The 24,477-nt window shown below is 47.5% G+C and overlaps 1 protein-coding gene across 3 annotated transcripts in view; it reads left to right on the forward strand.

Annotated features, from left to right (window-relative positions):
* SLC6A20 (solute carrier family 6 member 20) overlaps positions 1–24,477 on the forward strand; it is a 42,533-nt gene that overhangs the window by 13,809 nt on the left and 4,247 nt on the right. The window contains exons 2-9 of one of the 3 annotated variants that reach the window (XM_010589868.3): positions 2,962–3,102; positions 5,092–5,183; positions 8,175–8,402; positions 11,861–11,971; positions 14,538–14,779; positions 15,659–15,821; positions 20,096–20,300; positions 22,285–22,444. In XM_010589868.3, coding sequence (XP_010588170.1) covers positions 2,962–3,102; positions 5,092–5,183; positions 8,175–8,402; positions 11,861–11,971; positions 14,538–14,779; positions 15,659–15,821; positions 20,096–20,300; positions 22,285–22,444 — 1,342 coding nt within the window. The remainder of the gene's footprint in view (positions 1–2,961; positions 3,103–5,091; positions 5,184–8,174; positions 8,403–11,860; positions 11,972–14,537; positions 14,780–15,658; positions 15,822–20,095; positions 20,301–22,284; positions 22,445–24,477) is intronic. The other 2 variants (XM_003409700.3, XM_064274676.1) reach the window with 2 other exon arrangements.

The following is a 24,477-nucleotide window of genomic DNA, read 5'->3' on the forward strand; positions in this document are numbered from 1 at the left end:
TGTGCCACCTGGGCACCAGGCCCTAGGATTTCCACTCTTCTCTGGGCAGTGGGCAGTCAGGCAGGCCTGGTCAATGAGACAAGCCTTCCATGGACCTTGCCAACCCTCTTATGGTTATCGTTTAACGCCTTGGGTGGAAATGAGATTACCTTATAACCACCAAGGGCTTGAATGTTGCCCAAGGCAGGTTGTGCCGGCACCACCTTCATTGTCGTATATTTCATGAATGAGAGCCCCTGATGGTCTCTTGGACTTCTTTGATATCAAGAGGAACCTGGTAAAGTGTTGCAACAAGGAGCACGGCCTTGTAGTCAAAGCAGAATCCAGAAATGAGAAAGCAGGATTTTGTTCTAGGCCCACACATGAGCCAGGAAGGATGAAGCTGGGAGGATGAAGCCCTACTCACTGAAGATGCATAAGAGGTCAGTCAATCAATCAAAATGTTGTACAATTAAAACACCATCCAGCTAGCCTTCTTCATGTCTCACAGAGATTTATAAGGAATACTGAGGCCTGGTATCGTGGAAACACCCTTTCTGTCCGTGTTGCGGCCACAGAGACTTTGCTTGGTCTTTGTCTCAGCAATCCTACTTCTGGAATTTCTATCCCAAAGAAGTAACCAACCGAGTGGACCAGGTTTTGTCCTAGAGCTTTGTTTCTGATGGCAGAAAACTGGAAACAGTCTGTGTCTGTCTTAGTTACCTAGTGCTGCTATAACAGAAATACCACAAGTAGATGGCTTTAACAAAGAGAAATTTATCCTCTCACAGTCTAGTAGGCTAGAAATCCAAATTCAGCCTATCAGCTCCAGAGGAAGGCTTTCTCTCTGTGTTGGCTCTGGGGGAAGGTCCTTGTCATCAGTTTTCCCTTGGTCTAGGAGCTTCTCAGCACAAGAACCTTAGGTCCAAAGGACATGCTCTGCTCCTGGCGCTGCTTTTTTGGTGGTATGAGGTCCCCTGTCTCTCTGCTCGCTTCTGTGTCTTATATCTCAAAAGAGATTGACTTAAAATACAACATAAACTTGTAGATTGAATCCTGCCTCATTAACATCATAGAGGTAGGATTTACAACATATAGGAAGATCACATCAGATGACAAAATGGTGGACAATCACAGAATACTGGGAATCATGGCCTAGCCAAGTTGACATACATTTTGCAGAGGACACAATTCAATCCATAACAGTGTCTGAGGATTGATTAAATTAATTCTGGGTTTATTTTCATAGTGGAATGCTATACAGCCATTTGAAGGGTGATGTAAAGGACATTGTATAGTGGAGGGAATGTTACTGAGATACAGCTGGGTGAGAAAAGTGGGTTATAAGACAGCCTATATGCACAGTGGATGCACTTAAAAAATATTATATATTTATGTGAGCATATGTATTTCATTGTTGACCTTAACACCCACAGAGCCAATTACTTCTGTAAAAAATAAGTAACAGTTGCTGTGAAATTGACTCAAACTCATGGCGACCCCATTTGTTTCAGAGTAGAACTGTGCTCCATAGAGTTTTCAAAATGGCTGATTTTTCAGAAATAGATCACCAAGTCTTTCTTCCAAGGCATCTCTGGATGGACTCAAACCTCCAACCTTTTGGTTAGCAGCCAAGTGCATTAACCATTTACACCACACAGGGATTCCCAATACCTTCTGTAACCAGTCCTTAATCCCTGAAGCTATAGTGTCAGGGTTTTATTTTAATCAGAAGACCTGCCCTCTTCTCCCACTGGAACTTTTTCAGGTCTACTGCCAAGGAGCTGGGAGGTGAGGGAGGGATAGCTAAGAGGCTGGCAGGAGAAGGAAGGGGCAGGACCCACAGGAGAAGCAGCAGGTCAGCCATCTGCTGGGGGCCAATGTGGGTGGGTGGCCTTGCCACAGGCTGCCCCACCTCTGTCCATATGTGTGACGGTGGTGAGGGTTTCCATAGCTCCATTCACACTCGCGTGCTTGCCTGCACATGGCTCCTTGGAAGCCAGTGGGTTTGAAATTTTTATTAGTCACGTTATACTTTATTAAAATGGAAGTTTAGGCTGAAGAAGGCTATGTAAAACTGATACAAATAGAGGTGATCTGTAACAGGAGGTGGGAGCCCAGAGTCCTGTCCATTGGGGACCCCTTTGCTTCCCCGCATACATACACCAAGCCCCTGACTCATCTATGAAGACATCAGGCCTAAAGGTATATTCTGTGACCCTGGGCAATTAGGAGGCAGCTGGAATTCCTCTGCTGAGATGATCCCTTAAGGGCAGCCAGCAGGGATGCTAACCTCCCATCCCACACCCAGCTCAGGACCTGGCTCTAAGTGCTCAGTAAAATGGTTGCTAATAGACCACCTCCTCATGGGGCAGCATGAAGGCTGTGCAGAAAGCCCAAGGGAAGTGTATGGAGATGGACAGCTGGATGGATGAATGCCAGGGTGATAGCCTAAATACTTGACAACTTGATGGTCCTGGCTCTGATCAGCCATTAGTTGCTGAAATATAAGATGGAATGGAAGTTTCTGGCAGAGGGGCTGGAGGAGGCACTCAAAGGACTTGGGGCAGTGGTGATTTACCACCCAGGGTGGAAGTGTTTAAATATTTTAACAAGACAATATCATTCATGGGTGGGTAGATGGACCAATAAACTGATGGATGGCTGAGTGGAAAGATAAAAGGGTAGAAGGATGGATGATTGGATTGATGGGTGGGAAGATAAATGGATAATGGTAGACAGACGAATGAGAGGAAATACAGAAGGGTGGGTATGTGTGATGATGGGAAATCATGCAACCAGAAGGACTGAGTGGAAAGATGGGAGGATGGATGGGTAGAAAGGTAGGTGGATGAATGGACAAGTGGAAAGCCTGAGGAATGGAAGAGAGGATGGATGGAAGGACGTTTGCACAGAGAATGGGAGGGTGGCAGAGTGAAGCTCTTCAGCGATGACATGGCTCTTGGCTCTGGACACTCACAGGTAGCTTCCTGGTCCCCTACATCATCATGCTCATTGTGGAGGGAATGCCGCTCCTGTACCTGGAACTGGCGGTGGGGCAGCGCATGCGGCAGGGCAGCATTGGTGCCTGGAGGACCATCAGCCCCTACCTCAGTGGTGTCGGTACGTGGGGCCCTCTCCAGTCCTCTCCCACCTGGGGACCCAGGTACTCTATCTTGGGCAGCACAGGGGTGTGGGTGGGAATCCCTCGAAAAAGCTTCTGGAACAAAGGTCAGCAGGGGGCCCAGGAGAGAGTGCATGGCTGGGGTGGACAGAGGGCCAAGACGGTAGAATGTGGTGTGAGAGGGACTGGCTGTCAGTGAGGGAGGGAGGATGGTCACCCCCTGGAGAACTGACACCAGATCACCTCTCTCCTCTGGGCCTGTTTCCTCATCTGTAAAAGGCAAATAGCTACCCAACAAAGGAGCTGTAACTCAGGGCCAACTATTCTGGAAATTCACATAACTGCTTCCTGCTTGTCAGCAACAACAATGTCATCTCTCTCTGAGTGGGCACTTACTACATGCCAGGCGTGAGCTTATACCATATATACATGCACGAATTCACTTAATCTCCATAGGACCGCTGTGAGGCTGTGGGGCGCCACTAATATCGCCAGTCTGTGAAAGCTCCGATAGCAAGAGGGTGCTGCTTCGTAGCCTGCCTGTCCTGAGTTACTGTGCCAGTGTCCCCGGGCACCTCAGGAGATGGTTAACTGCCCTGAACAGCCCTCACAGTCCAGGGCTGCCTCTGCAAACAGGAGGAACTTTGACCAGCAAGGGCCACAGTCCCACCCCTTCCACCCCTAGAAAGGGAGTCAAGCAGGAAAGCAACGTTTCTGGAACCAGGAGGCACAAACCTGTACATGACCCAGTCTCAGCTGCCCAAGAAACGTGTCCTCACACTTGGCCTCACTTATCATCTCCAAACTCTAACAGCTGCCTCATCTCCAATGGTTATGAGTGTTAAACACGGAGGCGTGTGGTTTTACAATCTGTCCAAGTAAGCAATCACAGGGGGCTTCTCAGAGGCAGCATTTGCTGTGCAATAGGAAAGATACCAGGGATTGGTGCCAGCCAGTGGGGTGCTGGTCAATGTTTAACGGCCAGTGTAGGAGGAAGGGGGAGAAAAAAAAGCCCTGGCTTGTAGCATTTGCCGGTATCTGTCACGTGAATGGAAACCCTGGTGGTGTAGTGGCTAAGTACTATGGCTGCTAACCAAAAGGTCAGTAGTTTGAATCCACCAGATGCTCCTTGGAAACTCTATGATGCAGTTCTACTCTGCCCTATAGGGTCGCTATGAGTTGGAATTGACTCAATGGCAACGGGTCTTGGGAGTACCCCTGCCATAACCAATTCCAAAATACTAATGAGATGTCCCAGAGTGTGGGACTGAGATGGGGCACACATTGGCTCTGGAGGGTGGGTGTGGGTGGGTGTGCACTGCCAACTCTCCCTCAGCCCCAGCCCCACCCTGGGTTCCATGCAGTCCTGACCAGAGGTCAGGGCAGTCCCTGTCCCCTTCACTCCTGACACACCTCCTCACACCTGGCTCTGTGCCACCACTGGGCAGGGTTTGGCCCAAGTAGCTCAACTTCAGGTGAGCCAAGGAGGGAGTAACTCTAAGATCTGGCATTGGGGCAGCACTTGGCAGTGACAAAGTGCTTCTCACACTAGGCAGAATCTGAGTTCTGCCACTTGCTACCTGAGTGGTCTCAGGCAAGTTAATGACTCTGCCTCAGTTTTCTCCTCTGTAAAAGGGGGAGAATAATACCCGCTTCACAACATTGTCGTGAGGACCAAAGGCATGTAAAGTACTTAGCACAGCACCTAGCACTCGGTTCAAAAAGTCCTCAGCTTCATGTTCCAGATGAGGGCAAAGAGGTTGGGGAAAGAGAAACCACCCTTACAAGGTGCTCACAGGTGCTCACAGGTGGTTGTTTTCAAGATCACAAAAACCTGGTGAAGTTTCTTACAGATTTTGCAGGTCAGAAAGCCGGGGCAGTCCCAGCAGGCATGTCCTGGGAGGGTGCACTGGACGGGGCCCTGCCACCTCATGCCAGCAGAGAGGGGGAGGGGCAGTCCTCAGGGCCGGCCCTCTGCTCCCTCACAGGCGTTGCTAGCGTGGTGGTCTCCTTCTTCCTCTCCATGTACTACAACGTCATCAATGCTTGGGGCTTCTGGTACCTCTTCCACTCCTTCCAGGTAAGCGGGAGCCCCTGCCAGGGCAGGAGCAGAAGCAAGAAGGAAAGGAGAGCAGGGCTGCCCACCAGGGCTGGGCAGGGAGGGGCCGCCTACCTGGGGAAGGCAGTGGAGGTTGAGGGGGACAGTGTGAGGAGGGGCAGGAAGTGGTGAGAATGAGAAGAAGCCAGTCACCCCAAACTGAGCAGAGAGCTCCTAGTTCTGGGGTCCATGGGCCCCCTGGAATTGTAAGCCAGATTGTGCACCTGTGAGTGCATGCACATTTCCGGGAAGCAGGTCCACATCTTTTATCAGGTTCTCTCTGAAGGATGTGACCCCCAAAATCTTAAGAACCACTGTGTAGTAGGCTGGGGGAAAACCTGTGAAAAGAACTGACAGAAAGGGATTTCACCAACCCAGCAAGATAGTAACCACCTTCCTTCCCTTCCTCCTCTTCCTCTCCCTTCCCCTCCTCCTCCCCCTCCTGCCGCTGTCACTTATCTTTCCAGGTTTCTGACTGTCTCCAGGTTGAGCCCCCCTTTTTCCTGTAGACCCCAAAGTTCTCCTAAGAGAACCTCAATCCTATGAGAGCAACGTTATTATTCCCATTTTAGAGATGAGGAAGCTGAGTCACAGAGAGTCCAGCTGTGTGGTCAAAGTGAGCATGTTTTGAGTGGTGAGGTGGGATTTGCACTCAGGCCCATCAGACGTCCAAGCCTCTTCTTCTTCCAAAGACAACAGAGGCCTCCAAGTTTATTTCCTGCCAGTTTCTTCTCCAGCTGCTTAGTAGAGGATGCTGGTGCTGTGTTGAGGAGGATTCTGCAGGGGCTGAGTTTGGGACCAGTGTGAACGATGTTGTAGATGACTCGTGGATCAGTGATTATCGCTCATGGTCTTGGGGTAGTGTGTGTCTGCACACAGGCCCGTATTTGCCATTCCTGTTGGAGTGTGCTAAGCCCTGCTGAGCACAAAGAGCTCCCAGGTCAGGTGTGGTGTTGATCTTAGTGCATGTGGCTTCTAGAACCCACCAGCCCCTGAGAGGTAGGGTGGAGAGAGGAAAGCTACCCAGCCACGTGGACTGAGAGAATTGAAATCCCAGTGTTTCTGATATCTGCTTTATAACAAACCATGGCTTCAAATAATGACCATTTTGTTGCTCACAGTTCCGTGGGTTGGGAATTTGGGCAGGGCTCAGCGGGGAAAGCTCGTCTCTGCTGCACGTGGTGTCTGCTGGGGCAGCTCAACTGGGGCTAAAAGTCCAAGAGGACCTTCCTCACCTGACTGGGATTTGGTGCTGGCTGCCAGCAGGGGACCATGGCTGTCCCCCACATAGCCTCTCTTTGTTGTCATTCAGGGACTGAGCCAAAAGGTCTTTACATGATAGCTGGTTTCTAAGAGAGTGGAGCAGGCACCTACAAGGGCTCTTCAGGCCTAGGCCGAGAGGTCACACACCATCGTGTCCACGGTATTCCATGTTCAAAGCCAGTCCCAGGCAACCCAGATCAAGGAGCAGTGGATGCCAACACTGGGTAGTCAGACTTGTTTCTTTCAGTGGAGTTTTGTTTGTTCGTTTGTTTTCTGAATAATTAAATCTGAGGTTACAGAACCCCTCCCCCCCCCAAAAAAAGCCAAACCCGTTGCTGTCAAGTCCATTCTGACTCATAGTGACCTGATAAGGACAGAGTAGAACTGCCCCATAGGGTTTCCAAGCAGCAGCTGGTGGATTTGAACTGCCGACCTTTTTTGGTTAGCAGCTGCAGTTCTTAACTGCTACGTCACCAGGGCTCCTTACAGAACCCAGATACATACAAATCTAAACAATGTGAGGCTGGTCCTAGCAGAACAGGCATGGGACCCCTAGCCCCCTAGCCAGATTTACTTTTCCCTCCCCCCTCTTCAGTTCAGTACTTCTGTTTGGCACTAGGCCTTGGGTCATATTCACTGGATATGCCCCATGTAGGCCCCTGTGGTAATAAGTCACAGAGAACCCAGTTCCAGCTGGCTTAGACAGAGGAGGGTCTTACTGCCTCTGCCCTTGAACGTCCCGGACTCTAAGTGCTTCGGGTGTAGCTTGATTCAAACTCAAAGGAAGTCATTAGTACCAGGTTCTTTCTGTCTCATGCTGGCAAGACGACCGCAGGGGTGCTGAGCCTCATCCCCTTCAGCTTCCAAACCCAGCATTCATGGTCGGGAATGTCTGTCTCCATCACCAGTCAGTGAGGCCAGGACCCGAGTCTCTCACCCCAAGACTTGCCAGGGACTTGTGGAAATACACACAGACCATCCACGTAGGAACAAGCAGAGGTTATTTATTCAGAGGTTGCTATAACAAGGGAGTCGGCTACCATCACTTGCTTTTGGCTAAGACTCAAAGGGAGACAGGGAAGTGGGAGAGCTTCAGAGTGGACAAAAGGGAAGGCCTCAGGTGTGCCCTGGTTAGAGGCAGTTGGCAAGGGAAGCTGAAGGTGGACTGACTAGAGGCGGAGCATCCTATATGATTGATTTAGGGAGCATATTTGGCTTTCTCTGGTCCTGAGTTGGAAGTGGGGACAAAAAATAGGGAAGCTGGTGGTCACTGACCAAGTCCTGACCATTCTGGGCTGATTGCTGCAGAGGTTGTGGCTTGGCTTCCTGCATTGGTTGCTTCAAAAGTGTTGGGTCCGAGTTCTATGGTCATAGATGGTCAGGCCATCGTCCATTTGTATACAGTCTCTCAGCCCCCACAGTTGAGTGCAGTAGGCTTCAAACAAACATGTGTGAGATTGTGATGAATGTAGAGTCTCCTCTTCCAACACCCCCTACGCCACCTCTCTCCTAGCCCCAACCCTGAGCTGTGCCCCCAACAAACTCTTCAATTCCCTGTCCACCTTCAGGTGCCTTGGCCATCTGCCCTTTGGGGACTGGGGCCCTTCTCTGCCAGAGGTTCTTATCAGGGCCACCGCCTTGTCACCCCTACCCCTGACCTTTGGCCTCAGCTGTCATCTTCTCTGTATAATGCTTGTTTTGATCCCAAAGGACCCCCTGCCGTGGTCTGTCTGCCCACTGAACAGTAACCACACAGGCTACGATGAGGAATGTGAGAAGGCCACCTCCACGCAGTACTTCTGGTACAGGAAAACCCTCAATATCTCGCCGTCCATCCAGGAGAATGGGGGTGTACAGTGGGAGCCAGCACTGTGCCTCATCCTGGCCTGGCTCATGGTATATCTATGCATCCTGAGGGGCACCGAGTCAACCGGCAAGGTGGGCAGCAAAGCAGCAAGGGCTCCTGCTCCAGCCCAGCCCCAGGAAATGCCAAGAGGTTGCTCTGGCACAGCCCTGGGCAAAGCCAAGAGGTTGTCCTGGTCCAGGCTCGGCAGCGCTAAGAGGTTGCTCTGGCCCAGCCCTGAGCGATGCCTAGAGGTTGTCTTGGTCCAGCCCTGGGCAATGCTGAGAGGTTTCCCTCTGCAGTTAAGGGGCAGAAGCTGTGCTGGGGTACACTGGGCACCATTTCATTCCATTGTGCACGGGGCCGCCATGAGTCAGGGGCTGTATCAACAGCAGGTAACAACAACAATCCTGACAAAGACTATGTGCATTTCCTGGCTCTTCTTTTGGAATCTCCTTTGCTTTCCCTCCAAAAATTTTGTAGAATGGTCAGAAATGGGTTCTCCCAAAAGGCTTGATCACATGTGCAGCAACCCCACTAGCTTCCCTGTTGGGGGAGAAGTGAGCCACCCTAGTGGTAACCCCAGAAAGCCTTCTGGAAAACTTGCTTATCTGAAGGGGAGGAGAATTCTAGAGTTTGTTCATCTGGGGGAGAGGGAGATTCCAGCGTTTACCCTAAGCATCTTCTGTGCCTACTGGTTATGCAGGTTGGTTACCCCTCCTCCAGTTCTCTCTTGAGTTCATTCAGATCATTGGCCAGATGCCTACTTTTTTCCATAGACCTATCTCCATCTTGCATCTGGTTTATTTTCTTATAATCTCAGATGGATTTATTACTCTTCCCCAGTTACGATGACATCAGCTAAGAAACCATGATAAAAGACACACCCTCCTTCTCCTGCTGCCTCCAGGGTAACAGGGCACAGAGCATGACTCTGATCACCTTGGAAATTCACAGGAAGATGGTGCCATGCCTTGGTGGGAACAAAGGATCGAATGCAGTTCACACCCATTTGGACACAGGTCACCACATGTAATTCACACAGGAAGCACCACACTCTCAAGGGAATTGCCTACACGAGAAAAATAGTCTTACAAACTAGGTCTTTGTTTTACAGAAGAGGCTCTGGTGCATATATGAGTTGGTTTACAGAAAAAACTCCAATTCTGGATGGTTGGTTGAATATATGCACTTGAAGATCTCTATTTTAAGGCTTTCTCAAAGTTAGAACTACCCAGAATATGAGAGGCTACTGCCAAAACTACCTTGAAAACCAAAGATAAAACATCATTGAACTTGTGATGCTTATCAACAGGAAAAGAGGATCTGGTTGACAGAAAATTCCATTTATGTGCAATTTTAAAGTCCATTAAAGTGAGGCCTTTCATGAGGATTGCCATAAAAATCAGATCACTCAATTTCCTGTGGTATTTATGGCAGGGACCTTGGTCCCTACACTGTCATCACTACTTTCCCTTTACGAGCTCTCATGGACAAGCTTCGCCAGGCCCTAGTCATGGGAAGAGCTGGCCTTCTTCCATACCTCTGTTTCCCCCTCCACCACCCTTTTTTACCACCCTTTTAGAGACAATATAAATTTTTATTTTTTTACTTTAGATAAAGGGTTACAGATCAAACTAGCTTCTCATTAACCAATTAGTACACGTATTATTTTTTGACATTGGTTGCCAACCCCATGACATGTCAACACCCTCCCCTTCTCGACCTTCGGTTCCCTATCACCAGCTTTCCTGTTCCCTCCAGCCTTCTCATCCTTGCCCCTGGACTGGTGTGCCCCTTTAGTCTCATTTTGTTTTATAAGCCTGTCTAGTCTTTGGCTGAAGGATGAACCTCAGGAGTGACTTCATTACTGAGCTACAAGGGTGTCCGGGGACCATATTCTCAGGGTTCCCCCAGTCTCTGTCAGACCAGTAAGTCTGGTTTGTTTGTTTCTGTTTTTGGTGAGTTAGAATTTTGCTCTACATTTTTCTCCAGCTCTGTCTGAGACCCTCTACTGTAATCCCTCTCAGAGCAGTCAGTGGTGGTAGCTGGGCACCACCTACTTGTACTGGACTCAGTCTGGTGGAGGCTGTAGTACTTGTGGTCCATTAGTCATTTGGACTAATCTTTTCCCTTGTGTCTTTGGTTTTCTTCATTCTCCCTTGCTCCAGATGGGGTGAGACCAGTGGAGTATCTTAGATGGCCACTTACAAGCTTTTAAGACCCCAGAAGCTACTCACCAAAGTAGAATGTAGAGCATTTTCTTTATAAACTATGTTATGCCAATTGAGTTAGATGCTCTTGGAGACCATGGTCCCCACAGCCCTCAGCCCAGTAATTCGGTCCTTCAGAAAGTTTGGATGTGTCTATGGAGCTTCTATTACCCTGCCTTGGACAAGTTGTGCTGGATTCCCCAGTATAGATACAATATAAATCTTATAAGTAATTGTGTTTCCTGCTTTGCTTAGGCCATTAGGAAGCTCAGCGCTGAATTTGGCTCACCTGTAAAAACTGGGGAGAATCTCACACACATAGTGTATAGCTGCCTTTTTCTTTGAACTCGTCTTACTAGATTGCCCATGTTTTCCTTTTGTGCTGATTTCTTTATCTAATACACATACCCATTGCCATGGAGTCGATTTTGACTCATAGTGACCCTATAGACAGAGTAGAACTGCCCCATAAAGCTTCCAAGTTTGCAATCTTCACGGGAGCAGACTGCCACATTTTTCTCCTGCGAAGTGGCTGGTGGGTTGGAACCGCTGACCTTTTGGTTAGCAGCCAAGCACCACCAGGGCTCCTTTTCTTTATCTAGCAATTTAAAAGTATTAGTATGATTGATATATTTTTGTGGGCTGCCTCTGATCCCTTTGGAAATAAGGTCAGGTTAAAGGGAGGGTGGAGGGCAGAGACAACAATACTGTTGTTTGCTAGTGCGGCTGTGACACAAGTACCACAGCGGGTGGGTTTAAAGAATGGAAATTTGATTTTCTCACTGTTCTGGAGGCCGAAAGTCTAAATCAGGGTCCAAGCCTTGTTGATTCCTTTCTTGTTTGTAGCCTCGGGTGTTCCTTGGTGTTCCTCGGCTTGTAGTTGATCCTAATGTGGCATCTGTCCTCTCCCTTTGTGTGTGTCTGTGTCTGTTCTGGTCTTTTTATAATTCAGAAGTGATTAGGTTTAGGATCCACCCTGCACTGACAGAACCTCATTAATATAACAGGAAACCCCTGTTTCCAAGCAGGATCACATCTACCAGTGCAAGAGCCAGGAATTCAACACATATTTGAGGGGGAGGAGGGGCACAATTCAATCCATAACAAATACCTTTTTCTCTCATCTGTACTGAATACAAGATTGCCTGGTGGTTAGAGATGTCGGCAACCACATCCCCTCAACCCATTTCCCCAGCCCAAACTCAGAACCTGTGTCTAATCAAGAATCTCGATGCCATTTCCAGAGACACTGTGGTGGTTTATGGGGATGGTGAACTGTCCTGGGAAAGAAGGGGCCACCACACCTCCAGGAGGCTGACTCCACCCTCTGGTGCCCACAGGTGGTGTATTTCACTGCATTGCTGCCATACTGCGTGCTCATCATCTACCTGGTAAGGGGCCTCACGCTCCACGGAGCCACCAATGGCCTCGCGTACATGTTCACTCCCAAGGTACGGGCTGGAGAGAGGTGTCCTGCCGTGTTCAAGGATGGGTGGAAAGGGGACAAGATGGAGGGTGACCGGAAGGTGGGATATACCCAGGGAGGTTGGTGTGAGCCCACCAGATTGTGGCGAGGGGTGTGGGTTACCTGTGGGCCCTGGATCACCTACTCAGCCAGGCAGCCCCTCTCCCCCCACCCCCCAAAAAAAAATTGCCATCAAGTCAATTCCAACTCATGGCAACCTCAGGTGTGACAGAGTAGAATTCTTCCATAGGGTTTCCTTGGCTATAATCTTTACAGAAGCAGACTGCCAGGACTTTCTTCCATGGTACCAGTAGGTAGGTTTGGACCACCAACCTTTATGTTAGTAGCCAAGAGCAAACCATTTGCCCAACCCCCGGACCTCTTAAGCAGCCCCTTAGCATAGTGGTTAAGAGCTACGGCTGCTAACCAAAAGGTCGGCAGTTCAAATCCACCAGGTGCTCCTTGGAAACCGTATGGGGCAGCTCTACTCTGTCCTGTAGGGTGCTATGAGTCAGAATCGACTCGATGGCAATGGGCGAAGCAGTCCCTAGGCCCTCTGAATTCTGGTGCATTAAGTCTTAGGTCCACCGCTCCTCACTATTTCCTCCCCCAACTCATTGCTGCCGGAGCCTCCTGCCCCATCTTACCCCAAACCCACTGTCTTAGTTACCCAGTGCTGCCATAACAAAATATCACAAAGAGGGTGGCTTTAAAGAACAAAATTTTATTTTCTCACTATTCTCAAAGTCCAAATTTAGGGCGTAGGCAAGACTCTGATCTCCCTCTGTCTGTCCTAGGGGAAGAATCTTCCAACTGCCGGTAGCCCCAGGCATTTCTTGACATTTCTTGTCTTGTATCTTCTCCTAGTATCTTCCCCCTGTGAGACTCTGTTCTCACCTTTTATAAAACATCGGTCAGAAGGGATTAGGACCCACTGGACTCCTGTATGGCCTCTTTAACTTAACCGATAACATCTGCAAAGAAAGACCTATTTTCCCAAACAAGGCCACATTCACAGGTACCAAACGAGAAAAACCCACTGCTGTTAAGTCGATTCTAACTCATAGCAACCCTCTAGTTCCCGTAGGGTTTGCAAGGAGCAGCTGGTAGATTTGAACTGCTGACCTTTTTGATTAGCAGCCATAGTTCTTAACCACTGTGCCACCAGGGCACCCTTCACAGGTACAGGAGCTAGGATTTCAACATATCTTTTTGGCGAACACAATTCAATCCATACCCCCCACCTTCCAGACTGTTAACTAAGTTATTTACCATAAACATCACTCCTCTGCTCACAACACATCCATGGCACCCGTTTCCTACAGGGGCAAATCCACACTCCAGCAGGGTGTTCCATGGTCCCTACCCAGCCCACCCCCTCTCCAAGCACCCCATAGCCAGTGTTCCTCAGCAGGGGACGCTACTGACTTTTGGGGCAGGACAAATTCTTCATTTAGCAAGTCTGACCCTGGAAACAAAATGTAGCACCCCCAAAAATGTTCCCCACATTTTCCAGTATCCCCTAATGCTAGCTCTGAGATTCAAATCCAGGCCTAAGTCTCCAGACTACGCCACCTCCATCTCTGGGTACCCAGACTCACACAGTGCCTGGGTCACCAATCAGGGGCTCAATACGTTGTTGAATGATTTTATCCTATGATTTTCCTCTGTGCACTTCCTATGTGTAAGCTGCTATGGATGACATGAAGGATGCCCAAATGTTTTATCTGCTGGGAAATGGATGAGACTCAGGCCCAGGGCTCAGTGGCATCACTAGGGCTGGTGCCACCCAGTGCAGTAACTCATGGTGTCACCACCCCCACCCCCCCACCCCACCGTGGACCTCGTTCCCTACCAGACCATACAGAATCCTTAGTAATGTTTTTTTTGGTTTTTTTTTTTAATGTTACTGACAAATCGTAATTCCGTATATCACTCCTTCTTTTCCTCTAATTACTACTTCATTCTCAAAAAAGGTATTTATATAGGTTCACAAATCCTAATTACCACAGTATTATAGCTAAAGCACCAGAAAATTTGATGAAATCAGCAACTATAAAAACACGGCATCAACAAAAACAACAATGCGTGCTTATAGCTCATGTGGACAGGATTCGAAGCGGCACTGTGATTGGGTAATAATGATGGCTCCGACTGGAGCCCAGTAAAAAGTTCAAAGAGTAAGTTAGCTTAGAGTTTCAGCCTTGTAGGTATGTTAATACATGTAAACTGGGCTTACAAAAAATGTTTTTGTTGTTTAACTACAGGGATATTTTTTATGAAAAATAATTTCTGCACAAAAAGTTTATAGACAATCATTTTGTTGTCACCCCCTCTGTGGTGTTACCTGGTGGGATCCGCCCCCCCTGCACTCACCCGGTGACACCACTATGGGGGCTAGGAAAGCTGGGACCCAGCCCCAGGCCTGCTTGTAACTGGTGGGAGCCTGTAGGCAAGTTCCTTCCCTTCTCTGGGCCTCCCTCCCTTGCTGGTCCAAGAGTTTGAGATTCTCACCCAGGGTTCATCAGCTCTGTCCCCTGCTGACCCTCTAGTTGGAGCAGTTGGCCAACCCCAGGGCCTGGATCAATGCAGCCACCCAGATCTTCTTCTCGCTGGGCCTGGGGTTCGGCAGCCTGATTGCCTTTGCCAGCTACAACGAGCCCTCTAACAACTGCCAGAGGCATGCCATCATCGTGTCCCTCATCAACAGCTTCACCTCCATATTTGCCAGCATCGTCACCTTCTCCATCTATGGCTTCAAGGCCACCTTCAACTACGAGAACTGCTTAAGAAAGTAAGCCTGGGCAGCCCCACTGAATTCCGGCCTTAAGTGGGGAAGCAGGGCCCCAAAGCACTGAGCTGAAGGGGCAGCTGGGAAGAGGTGGATGCCAAGAAGTTAAGGGCACCAGCTTTGGAGTCCTTAATCCAGGGTTCAGATTTGCACCCCTCCCCAAGTAGTTGGGGGGCCTTGAGCAAGCTAATGTCTGCCTTATAGGAATGAGGGACGGCTTAGCTCGTTCAAAGCACTTATCACAATAGAGCAGTCAACAAAATTTAGTTTCGTCTGCCCCACCATTCCCACCTCAGAAGTAGCCAAGAGCTCTCTAGCTGAGCCGTACAGATCACGGAATTCACTTTTTGCAGTCCTTTACCACGTATATAAGAAACATTATCCAGAAGGTACGCTGTCCAATATAGTGGTCACTAGCAAGGAGTAACCGTTTATAAACTTAAATTTAAATCAGATAAAACTGAAAATTCAGCTCCTCAGTCACACTAGCCACATTGCAACTGCTCAATCTCCACATATGGCTAGTGGCTGCCATATTGGGCCGCACAGATATAGAGTATGTCCGTTATCACAGAAAGCGCTACTGGACGGCTCTGGCCCAGAGGTAAAGATGGCCTAGCTGTGTGGGTTTGGTTCTATTGTCATCGCTGATCTTATCTGAAGCTTCATCAGTCATTCAGAATCACCCTGCCCTTTTAAAAGGGTCACCAGTCAACAGATCCCCCTTGTTGAAGGGGAGAGGAGTCCGCTGTGACCTCATTTAGTGAGAAAAGAAGAGGCCGAGGGGATGGGCAGCCCCACTCAGAGCCCCAGGCTTCTGAAAGAGTTGGAGACTGTGGCTTTTCTAGTCAGTGAAGGCCAATCTGATGGTCTGCTCCGCAGGGTGATTCTGCTGCTGACCAATTCTTTTGACCTTGAAGATGGCTTTTTGACAGCCAGCAACTTGGAACAAGTGAAGACCTACCTAGCATCCACCTACCCGAGCAAATACAGCGAGGTGTTCCCACAAATTAAAAACTGCAGCTTGGAATCGGAGCTAAACACAGTAAGTGCCCTGTGGAAGCAGCACGCCACAGCTTCATAACAAATCCAACTCCTTTGAAGGCCGCCAGTAAGAAAGTGGAGTGGAGGCGGAGTATGGGGCTTGGTGGAAATGTGCTGTCCATGGGAGAAAAAAAAAAAAAAAAAAAGCCCATTGCCGTCAAGTCACTTCCAACTCATAGCGACCTTATAGGACAGACTAAAACTGCCCCCATAAGAGTTCTCAAAAAGCAGCTGGTGGATTCGAACTGCTGACCTTTTGGTTAGCAAACTAAATCATTTCCCCTGTCCATTCTTAGGGAAGAGAATCTTGACCATCACACTTCTCAGGTGCTGAATAAGAATCCTAGCTATTATAAAGTTCCTTTGGGGTCTCTATCTCCTTTCTTCCTTTTTCTTTTCTCTTTTTAGTTTAAAAAATATAGGAAAGTACAGACAAGATAACAAACACCCATAAATCTACCATCAGAATAAACAATTATAAACACTTTGTCATTTGGAGTTCAGCTTTTTAGTATATATAAAAATGGGGGGAAAAAAAGCTATAGGGACAAACTTGAAGTCCCCTTCGTTACCCACCCCAAGCTATTCTCTGTTCACCAGAATCAAGAACATTCATTTTAACATTTTTATTACCCATAAACAACAAACAAACAAGCCCACTGAGACAAGTCCATTCCAACGCTGGTGACCCCATGTGTTACAGAATGGAGCTGCTCCATAGGGTTTTCTTGGCTGCAATCTTTACAGAAGCAGATAGCCAGTATTTTCTTCTGCAACACCACTGGGTAGGTTTGAACCACCAACCTTTAGGTTAGTAGTCAAGCGTAAACCTCTTGCACCATCCACGGACCCATATATGTATCCCTAAATAATACTAATGTTGTGTTACTATTAAGTGGACATAAGTGGTCCTGAGAGTTACTTTACTTATTCAACATTTTATTTTTGAGATCTGCCCATAACGATACATATGGAATCTCATTCATTCAAGTGCTTCATTTTATTCCATCACACACATATACTGCAATGCATTTACCCATTCCCTTCGTATTAGATATTTAGCTTGTTTTCAAATTTTTGCTACAAAAAATACCTTTCTTTATATTTTTTCAAAATTATCTTTGCTCTGCTGGGACCTTTTTTTATTTTTTTCCACGTGAACTTTAAGATCAGCTGTGTTGGAAAATATCCCTTTGGGTATTTTTTAAAAAATAGTATAGATTTTATAGTTTAATTTGGGGAGAAGTAATATCTTTATGAATGTAACTTTTGATTCAGGAACATACTTTATCTCAGCATCTACTCAGGTCTTCTTTCATCCTTCAATTAGTTTTCTCCATGAATTTTTGTCACATCTTTTATTAGGTTTATATCTAGGCACCTTTTTGTTTTGTTGCTATTGTGAATGATGTCTTTATTTCTATTACTGTTTCTGTTGCAAAAGAAAGCGAAGGGTTTTTGTAAGTTGACCTTGTATCTATCATCTTTGATGAATTCTCTTATTTTTCATGTTTGTCTGTAGAGTTGCCTGTTTTCTGTGTAAACAATCTTATCATCTGTAGATAATAGCAATTTTGCATTTTTTCTTTCCAATCCTTTTATCTAATTCCTTTTTCTTATCATATTGCATTGGCTAGGACTTCCAGCACAATGGAAGTGGAGGTGATAGTGAGCATATTTGCCTAATTTTTGTAATTAATGGAAATACTTCCAGAGAATACTTCTAGAGAATGTGTCTAAAGAGTGCTTAAGAATAGAGAATAGTGAAGACCCGTGGCTCTTTCCACCCATGGTTTAGTTGCCAGTAACTTCCTTGGAATTTTTTTGTTTTGTTTTGTTTGGCGGGGGGGGGGGGTGGTGGGGAGGAGTTGTACTCTTTTTCAAGGATGGAGCCATTCTAGGTCATTTCTTGGGTGAGGCACCCCTTTCTATCTCCTGGTTTTATGTAGCTTGTTCAGCCCTAGCTCCCTTCTTCATCCAGCCACCAGCCTGTGGCATCAGATCCTTAGCCCCTAACCCTCAGCCTCAGGCCTAGATCCAGTTCAGATGATACATAAGCCCCCTTGGCTCCTGTTCAAAGCTCTCACTTCAAGTTTCCTCTTTGTTTTTGGCACTTGGGAGTTTCTCTCACTTAACTTTGAGCTTGACTATATGTATAAGAATTATGTGATTATTGATTTATTTAGACTTTTTTCTGTCATTTTTTTTAATTCTACCTTATACTTGTTTGAAATTTTTATAGTTCAAAGTCTAGAGTTAAACAATATCTTGAATTCTTTTCCAAAATATATAAGGACTTTAGAATACTTTAATATTATCCCTCCTGCTTTAAATGCCACTTTTTCCAGTTCTGTCTTTTTTAACCCATAAATTGGACACCATTATTATTTTATACAAGTAGTGTTTGTACTTACTTATATGTTTGGCATTTTATTTCTTCACCATTCCTTCTTATATCCCAGCTGGCTTCTGCTCCCCTTTCCCCTTAAGATACATTCTTTATGAATTCTTTTAGAGCAGGTTTCTGGGTGACGGATTTTCTCAGGTTCTGTTTGTATGTAAAAGTCTGTATTTAACCCCCTTTTTTAAAAGTGTTTTCCCCTCTGTAGAAAATTCCAGATCTATAGTTATTTCCTCTCAACACTTTGAAGATATTTATCTTGTGTATCTGGCTTCCATTGTTGCTGTTGTAATGTTAGTCTTTCATTCGTTTGTAATGACCAGTTCTTTCTCTGATGATTTTCTTTTTGTCTTTGGCTTCTGCAATCTAGGCATGAATGCATTTTTATTTATCCTATTTTGGTGATGTTGGGTTTATTGTGTCTATGGATTCATGTTTTTGATCAATTTTGGAAAAATTTATTGCCATTATCTATTTATTATTGCCTCTCTTCTCTTTTTTTTCCTTCTAGAATCTCAGTTAGACCAATGTTAGACCTTCTTATCCTGTTCTATATGTCTCTTAACCCTTCTTTCATTTTCCCATCTTCTTATCTTTACTTGTTTCATTATGAATTGATTCCTGGGGTGTCTTCCAGTTCATTAATTCTCTCTTCAGCTGCATCTAATCTTGTATTTAACCACTAATTGAGCCTTTTAATTCAATAATTATATATATTTTTATTTTTAGACACATTTTTTTAAAATTTACTTGTTCATTCCAATACTTTAGTGTTATATGTTTATCTTTGTATTTTATTTGTTGTTTCTTTAAATACTCCATACATAGCTGTTTCATTAGTGGCTGTTTTCAGGAGAGTGATACCACTCTGCTCTAGTGGTAGGTGTATTTTCACTGACACTGTATAGAATTGCAAGCTCATGATAATAATAAAAAGATCAATTTTTGGTAGGCTTTTTATTTTATTTTATTTTTTATGTTCTCTGCAGGTGATGCATCCCCCCCACCACTTATTGTTTGCACCTGGGGTAGACTATTTCTACTGTCCCCCACTGGTATGCCACTGAGCTATCCTATAGTCTGTATATGGCAACCCAACCCTCGGGGAGAAGTGTTCTAAATCTGTTATTTCTTATTTCAGCTGATTCATAGTTGCTTGTCTTCATGTGGGTTTGTATATCTGTTTCTGAGTTTATTGTTGATCTTAATCTCTGGGAGTCCTAAATTAGGGACGTTTTCCCCCAGAGACAGTTTGCTTCTGCTTCTGCTCATAGCCAGGAGGCACCCCGAAACCATGATTCCTTTTGACTGCCTCAGGGAATTTATCTTTAAACAGGAGTTCCCCACGTCACCACTGTTCCACAGTTTAATATCCCCTCAGCATTACCAAAGAACTACAGCCACAAGTAACCCTGCCCCTCCTGGTTGCCTGCTGGCCAAGTCAGCTCCCCGCAATCCTGGCTCCTGCTGCTCTGGCCCCACCATCCCACTTCAGCTTCCAGCCACCAAGGTCTTAAAATACATAGTCAGTCATGATATTGGAAGCAGAAATTTATCCAAACACTGTTTTATTATATTTTATTCAGCATTTATATGAGTTGGGGTGGAAGAGAGGGACTCAGCATTCCAAGCTGACAGAAAGTCCTCTGCCTACTCTGTAAATATGAACTCCTGACAGCTCACATTTCTCTTCAGCCCCACTGAGCCTGAGGGGGCTGATTTGATGATGGAAAATCAAACCTCAAAATGTGGTTTCTCATGGCCACAGAAATGGGAGTCCAGTTCCAAGGTCCCCAGCATTGCTCATCATTGAGTGTGTTTAAGCAGAGTGTAAGTCCCTTGGTGTGTAACTGGTGTCTTCTCCCCACGGGCAGGCAGTCCAGGGCACTGGCCTGGCTTTCATCGTCTACACCGAGGCCATTAAAAACATGGAGGTGTCCCAGCTGTGGTCGGTGCTCTACTTCTTCATGCTGCTGATGCTGGGCATTGGGAGCATGCTAGGGAACACGGCGGCCATCCTCACCCCTCTGACTGACAGCAAGGTCATCTCCAGCCACCTGCCCAAGGAGGCCATCTCAGGTCGGCAGGTCAGCCGTAGGAAGTGGGGGCAGGGAGGGCTGAGATGGGGTGGAGGGCAAGTGAATGGATAAGATTCCTCAGGAATGCTGTGCTTGTTGAGGTGGCAAGGGGTCGTCAACAACCTCATAGCCTTCCTGCCAGTGTCTTTTCCTCATCTTGGGCAATTCAGGGACTGGGTGGATGTGATTTACCCCATGCATTTGGCTCTCCACATCGTGAGGAAGTAAAATGGCTGTCCCAACCTTGGGAAACGAACAAACTCCCCACCATAGCACAAAGCTTTCCAGGCTAGAAGGGAACTTGTTTTTGTCTGTGTTTGTTTTAATTGAGGTAAAGCAGTTGTAAAATGCACGTTTCTTAAGGGCACAGCTCAATTAATTTTGCATATGAAACCACCCAATTAACCACCAAGTAGGTCAAGATATAGAACGTTTCCTGCACCCCAGCGAGCTCCTTCACTCCCCTCTCCAGTCAATATGCCCCCCAGAGGAAACCTCTATTCTGACTTCTACCGTTTTGGATTAGTTTTTTCTGTTCTTGAACTTCACGTAAATGAAATTATACACTATGCATTCTTTGTGTCTGTTTTCTTCACTCATAATCTGTCTGTGATGCTTATCCACGTGGTTGCAAGTAGAAATAGCCTGCACCTTTTCTTGCCTGAGTACTAATCTGTTGTGAGATCACGTACCACAATTTACCATGTACCCAACCCTCTGCCTTTGATGACACCCCTATTGCCACCAAGTCAATTCCAACTTATAGCGACCCTGTAGGACAGAGCAGAACTGCCCCATAGAGTTTCCAAGGAGCTCCTGCTGGATTTCAACTGCCAACCTTTTGGTTAGCAGCTGTAGCACTTAACCACTACACCAACAGGGTTTCCACTGATGACACCATTCTTCCATATTCAGGACCTCCTCTCAGTCTGAACCAAACCAAGCTCCTACCCCTTTGCCCTTGAAGTCCTGACCACCCCTGTTAGAGCTGCCCACTCTTCATCAGAGCTCTCTAACACTTAGCATTCCTCCTCAGACCTGGTCTCCGTAGCCGACATTGTTGTGCCTTTAGCTCCCTGGCCAGCGCATAACTCCTTCTCCTTAGGTATCCTCCTTAGCCCTTTCCTTCTTAAGGCGGTAGTATGCTGGTAGTATTTGGTATGGCAGTGGAAAGGGCAAGTGGGACCCTTAGAGTCAAACACTTTATGGGGTGTCCAAAGGAGGCAGCTTCAAGGGAACTGGGACAAGAACTCAGGTTCTGGAAGCAAAAAGGCCTGTGTCTGAGTCCTCACTCACGACTTACCTGCCATGGGGCCTTGGGCATGAGTTACTTAACATCTCTGAGCCTCAGCTTCTCCATCTGTGAAGAGGGGTGTCTGATATCTGCCCCAGAGGCTCAAGGACCCAATGCATGCCACGTGCCCAGTGCATAATAGGAGCTGGGCAGACATTAGTTTTTTCTCCTCCCACGCCACTCCCTTCTGGTGGATACGAGTCCTCTTTAGAAATACTGACGGGGTGCCCCACAGCTTAAGTTTCTGCCTTCGCTTTACCTCCCATGAGCATGGGGACTGAGCAGTCAGGATAGATATCATCACCAAACCCAGCCACCTGAGTGAGATTCCCCTGTAGCAATGCCCACAACTTTTGATTTCCCATTGAGCTCAACGTCCCCCTGCAGGACAGCTCCGTGAATCAGCATCAGTGACACTGGCTGACACTCTTTGGGACACCTTTGCCCTCCTCCTACCACACACACACCCCCCGCATACACATTCCGAGAAACAAAACCATGACAGCTGTTCCAACCCATGTGGATGGTCCAGTCGGCCAACATCCTCCTGACGGTCTATGGCTCCTGCTGTCCCACAGAAAACTAGATGAGCAGGCAGGAGCTGGGGGGTCTGCCTGCAGCTGTCCACTGCAGGGGCCCTGCAGGGCAAAGGCACTTTGGGCAGGTGAGCAGGTGGTCTTGTGACCCACAGGTCTGTTGTGCCTCATCAGCTGCGCCGTCGGCTTGGTGTTCACCATGGACTCTGGGAACTACTGGTTTGACATATTCAATGACTACGCAGCCACCCTGTCCCTGCTGCTCATCGTCCTGGTGGAGACGATTGCCATCTGCTACGTGTACGGGCTGAGGAGGTGAGGTGCCCCATCTCCCTGGGCAACTGCTGGGAGGAAACCTAATCCGCAAAGGCCATGCCCCACAAGGAAAATAACCATTTCCCAATGTGCGCTTCACACTGTTTTCTTTAAACTTGACGTTGGTTTTGAAAGAGTCCCTGGGGGATACAATTAATGTGCTCAGCTACTGACCAAAATGTCGGTATTCAGTCTACCCGGAGGTGCCTTGGAAGAAAGACCTGGTGATCTACTTCCAAAAAACCAGCCATTGAAAACCCTGCGGAGCAGAGTTCTACTCTGACACACATGGGGTCGCCGTGAGTCAAATTGACTCCATGGCAACTGGTTGGTTGGTTGGTTGTTCTGAAAGTTTTTTACTTTGCTCCAGATTTCACCTAATTTTCTGTCTCACTTCTACCCTCACTTTGCCTTCAACCAATATCTGCTATTTCCCATATTTTTACTTTTTATTGTGGGATGTTGGTCAGTAGGGGCTGCTGGACCCCAGCAGCTTACTGGAGATGGGGAAGTACGCCTCCAGGCACTAGATATTCCGAACCTCAGCACATCGGCATTTTTCAAGAACCCTGACCAAAGTCCAGCTGATAATTTATGCCCTAAAAAATTTGGCAAATTCAGAACGTCATCAGTTCTGCACCCCGGTGCCCAGCTCAGCTGGAATGCTGGAAATCTCCCTGCCCCCACCCCAGGTGATGGAAGGTGCAGCTCCGCCTGAGAGCTCAGGCCTGGAGCAGCTTTCAGAAGCTGCATCAGAACCGCCGGGGAGTGTGTCAAAACACAGACTGCTGGGCTCGCTCCCGAAAGTTCTGATTCCGGAGGCCTGGGGTGGGGTCCGGGTGATGCTGATGCTGCGGGTCTGGGGACCACACTTTGAGAACCACTAGTAGCCTCGCAAAGAGTCCTGGTGGCACAGTAGTTAAGCACTCATCTGTTAAGTGAAAAGTTGGTGGTTTGAACCCAGCCAGCGGCTCTGTGGGAAAAAGACCTGGCGATCTGCTTCCATAAAGATTAAAACCTAGGAAATCCTATGGGGCAGTTCTATGCTGTCACTTGGGGTCACTGAGTTGGAATCGACTTGACAGCACCTAACAACAACAGTAGCCTTTCTCCACCAAGCGGGTCCCCAGACCAGCAGCATGGGCTCCACCAGGAAGCTTGTTAGAAATGACGACTCTCAGGCCCCACCCCGGAGCCACTGAACAAGAACCTACCTTCCAGCACTGAGTCAGGGGCTGTGTCAAGTTGTTTTCCTTTCCCAGTCTCTTCTGACTCCCAGGCTCATTTGCAGGGGGGAGGGTGTGGCAGACACTCTGGGAGACAGGCAGCCCCTACAGCAGTGTCCTCGCCATGTCCCAGGGAGCGCTGGGTCCCACGCCAATGCTGAGGGATTTCCATGTTCAAAAATTTTAGAACATTGCAAGTCAAACAAAGCCGGATAGACTTCTTTGTGTAGAACCCTCAGAGCCCTGAAGAGCACTGTGAATCTCAGAGAAGGGGGCTATGGTTCGTATTTCCAAAACTTATCTGATCAAGAAATGCTTTGTTGTCCCCCCAGCTGTTAACATCTCAAAGACACTAGTGTTCCTGTGAACTGTCCCCGTTTGCCTGGGATTGAGGGGTTGTCCGCGATGTGAAACTTTCAGTGCTAAAATAGGGATAGTCTCAGACAAACTGGGATGAGTTGGTCCCCTAGGGAATGCCAGTCTAGAGGGAGAAAGAGGTTGGTCACCTGAGGGAGTGGATGTTTTGGGGTAAAGAGAAACGGTTAGGGACAGATAGGAACGGGGGCCCACTGGAGAGAAGGGGCATAGTTCCATCAAAAGGGAGTGGTAAGTGATAGGAAGAGGGAGAAACAAGAGGGGCCCTGGAGACTTTGTAAGCAGCCTGAGTGGCGGGTGCACAGTCCTGCTTGCTTAGGGCACAGCGCCATCTAGTGACCCCTTGTTGACAGCATCCTGCTGCCTCTGCAGCCAGCTAGTCCCACCTGTCTCTATGCAGGAAAAGTGGGGGTTGTGGTAGGGGTAAAGGGA

Source organism: Loxodonta africana, chromosome 22 (assembly GCF_030014295.1).
Source record: "Loxodonta africana isolate mLoxAfr1 chromosome 22, mLoxAfr1.hap2, whole genome shotgun sequence".
Classification (NCBI taxonomy): Eukaryota; Metazoa; Chordata; class Mammalia; order Proboscidea; family Elephantidae; genus Loxodonta; species Loxodonta africana.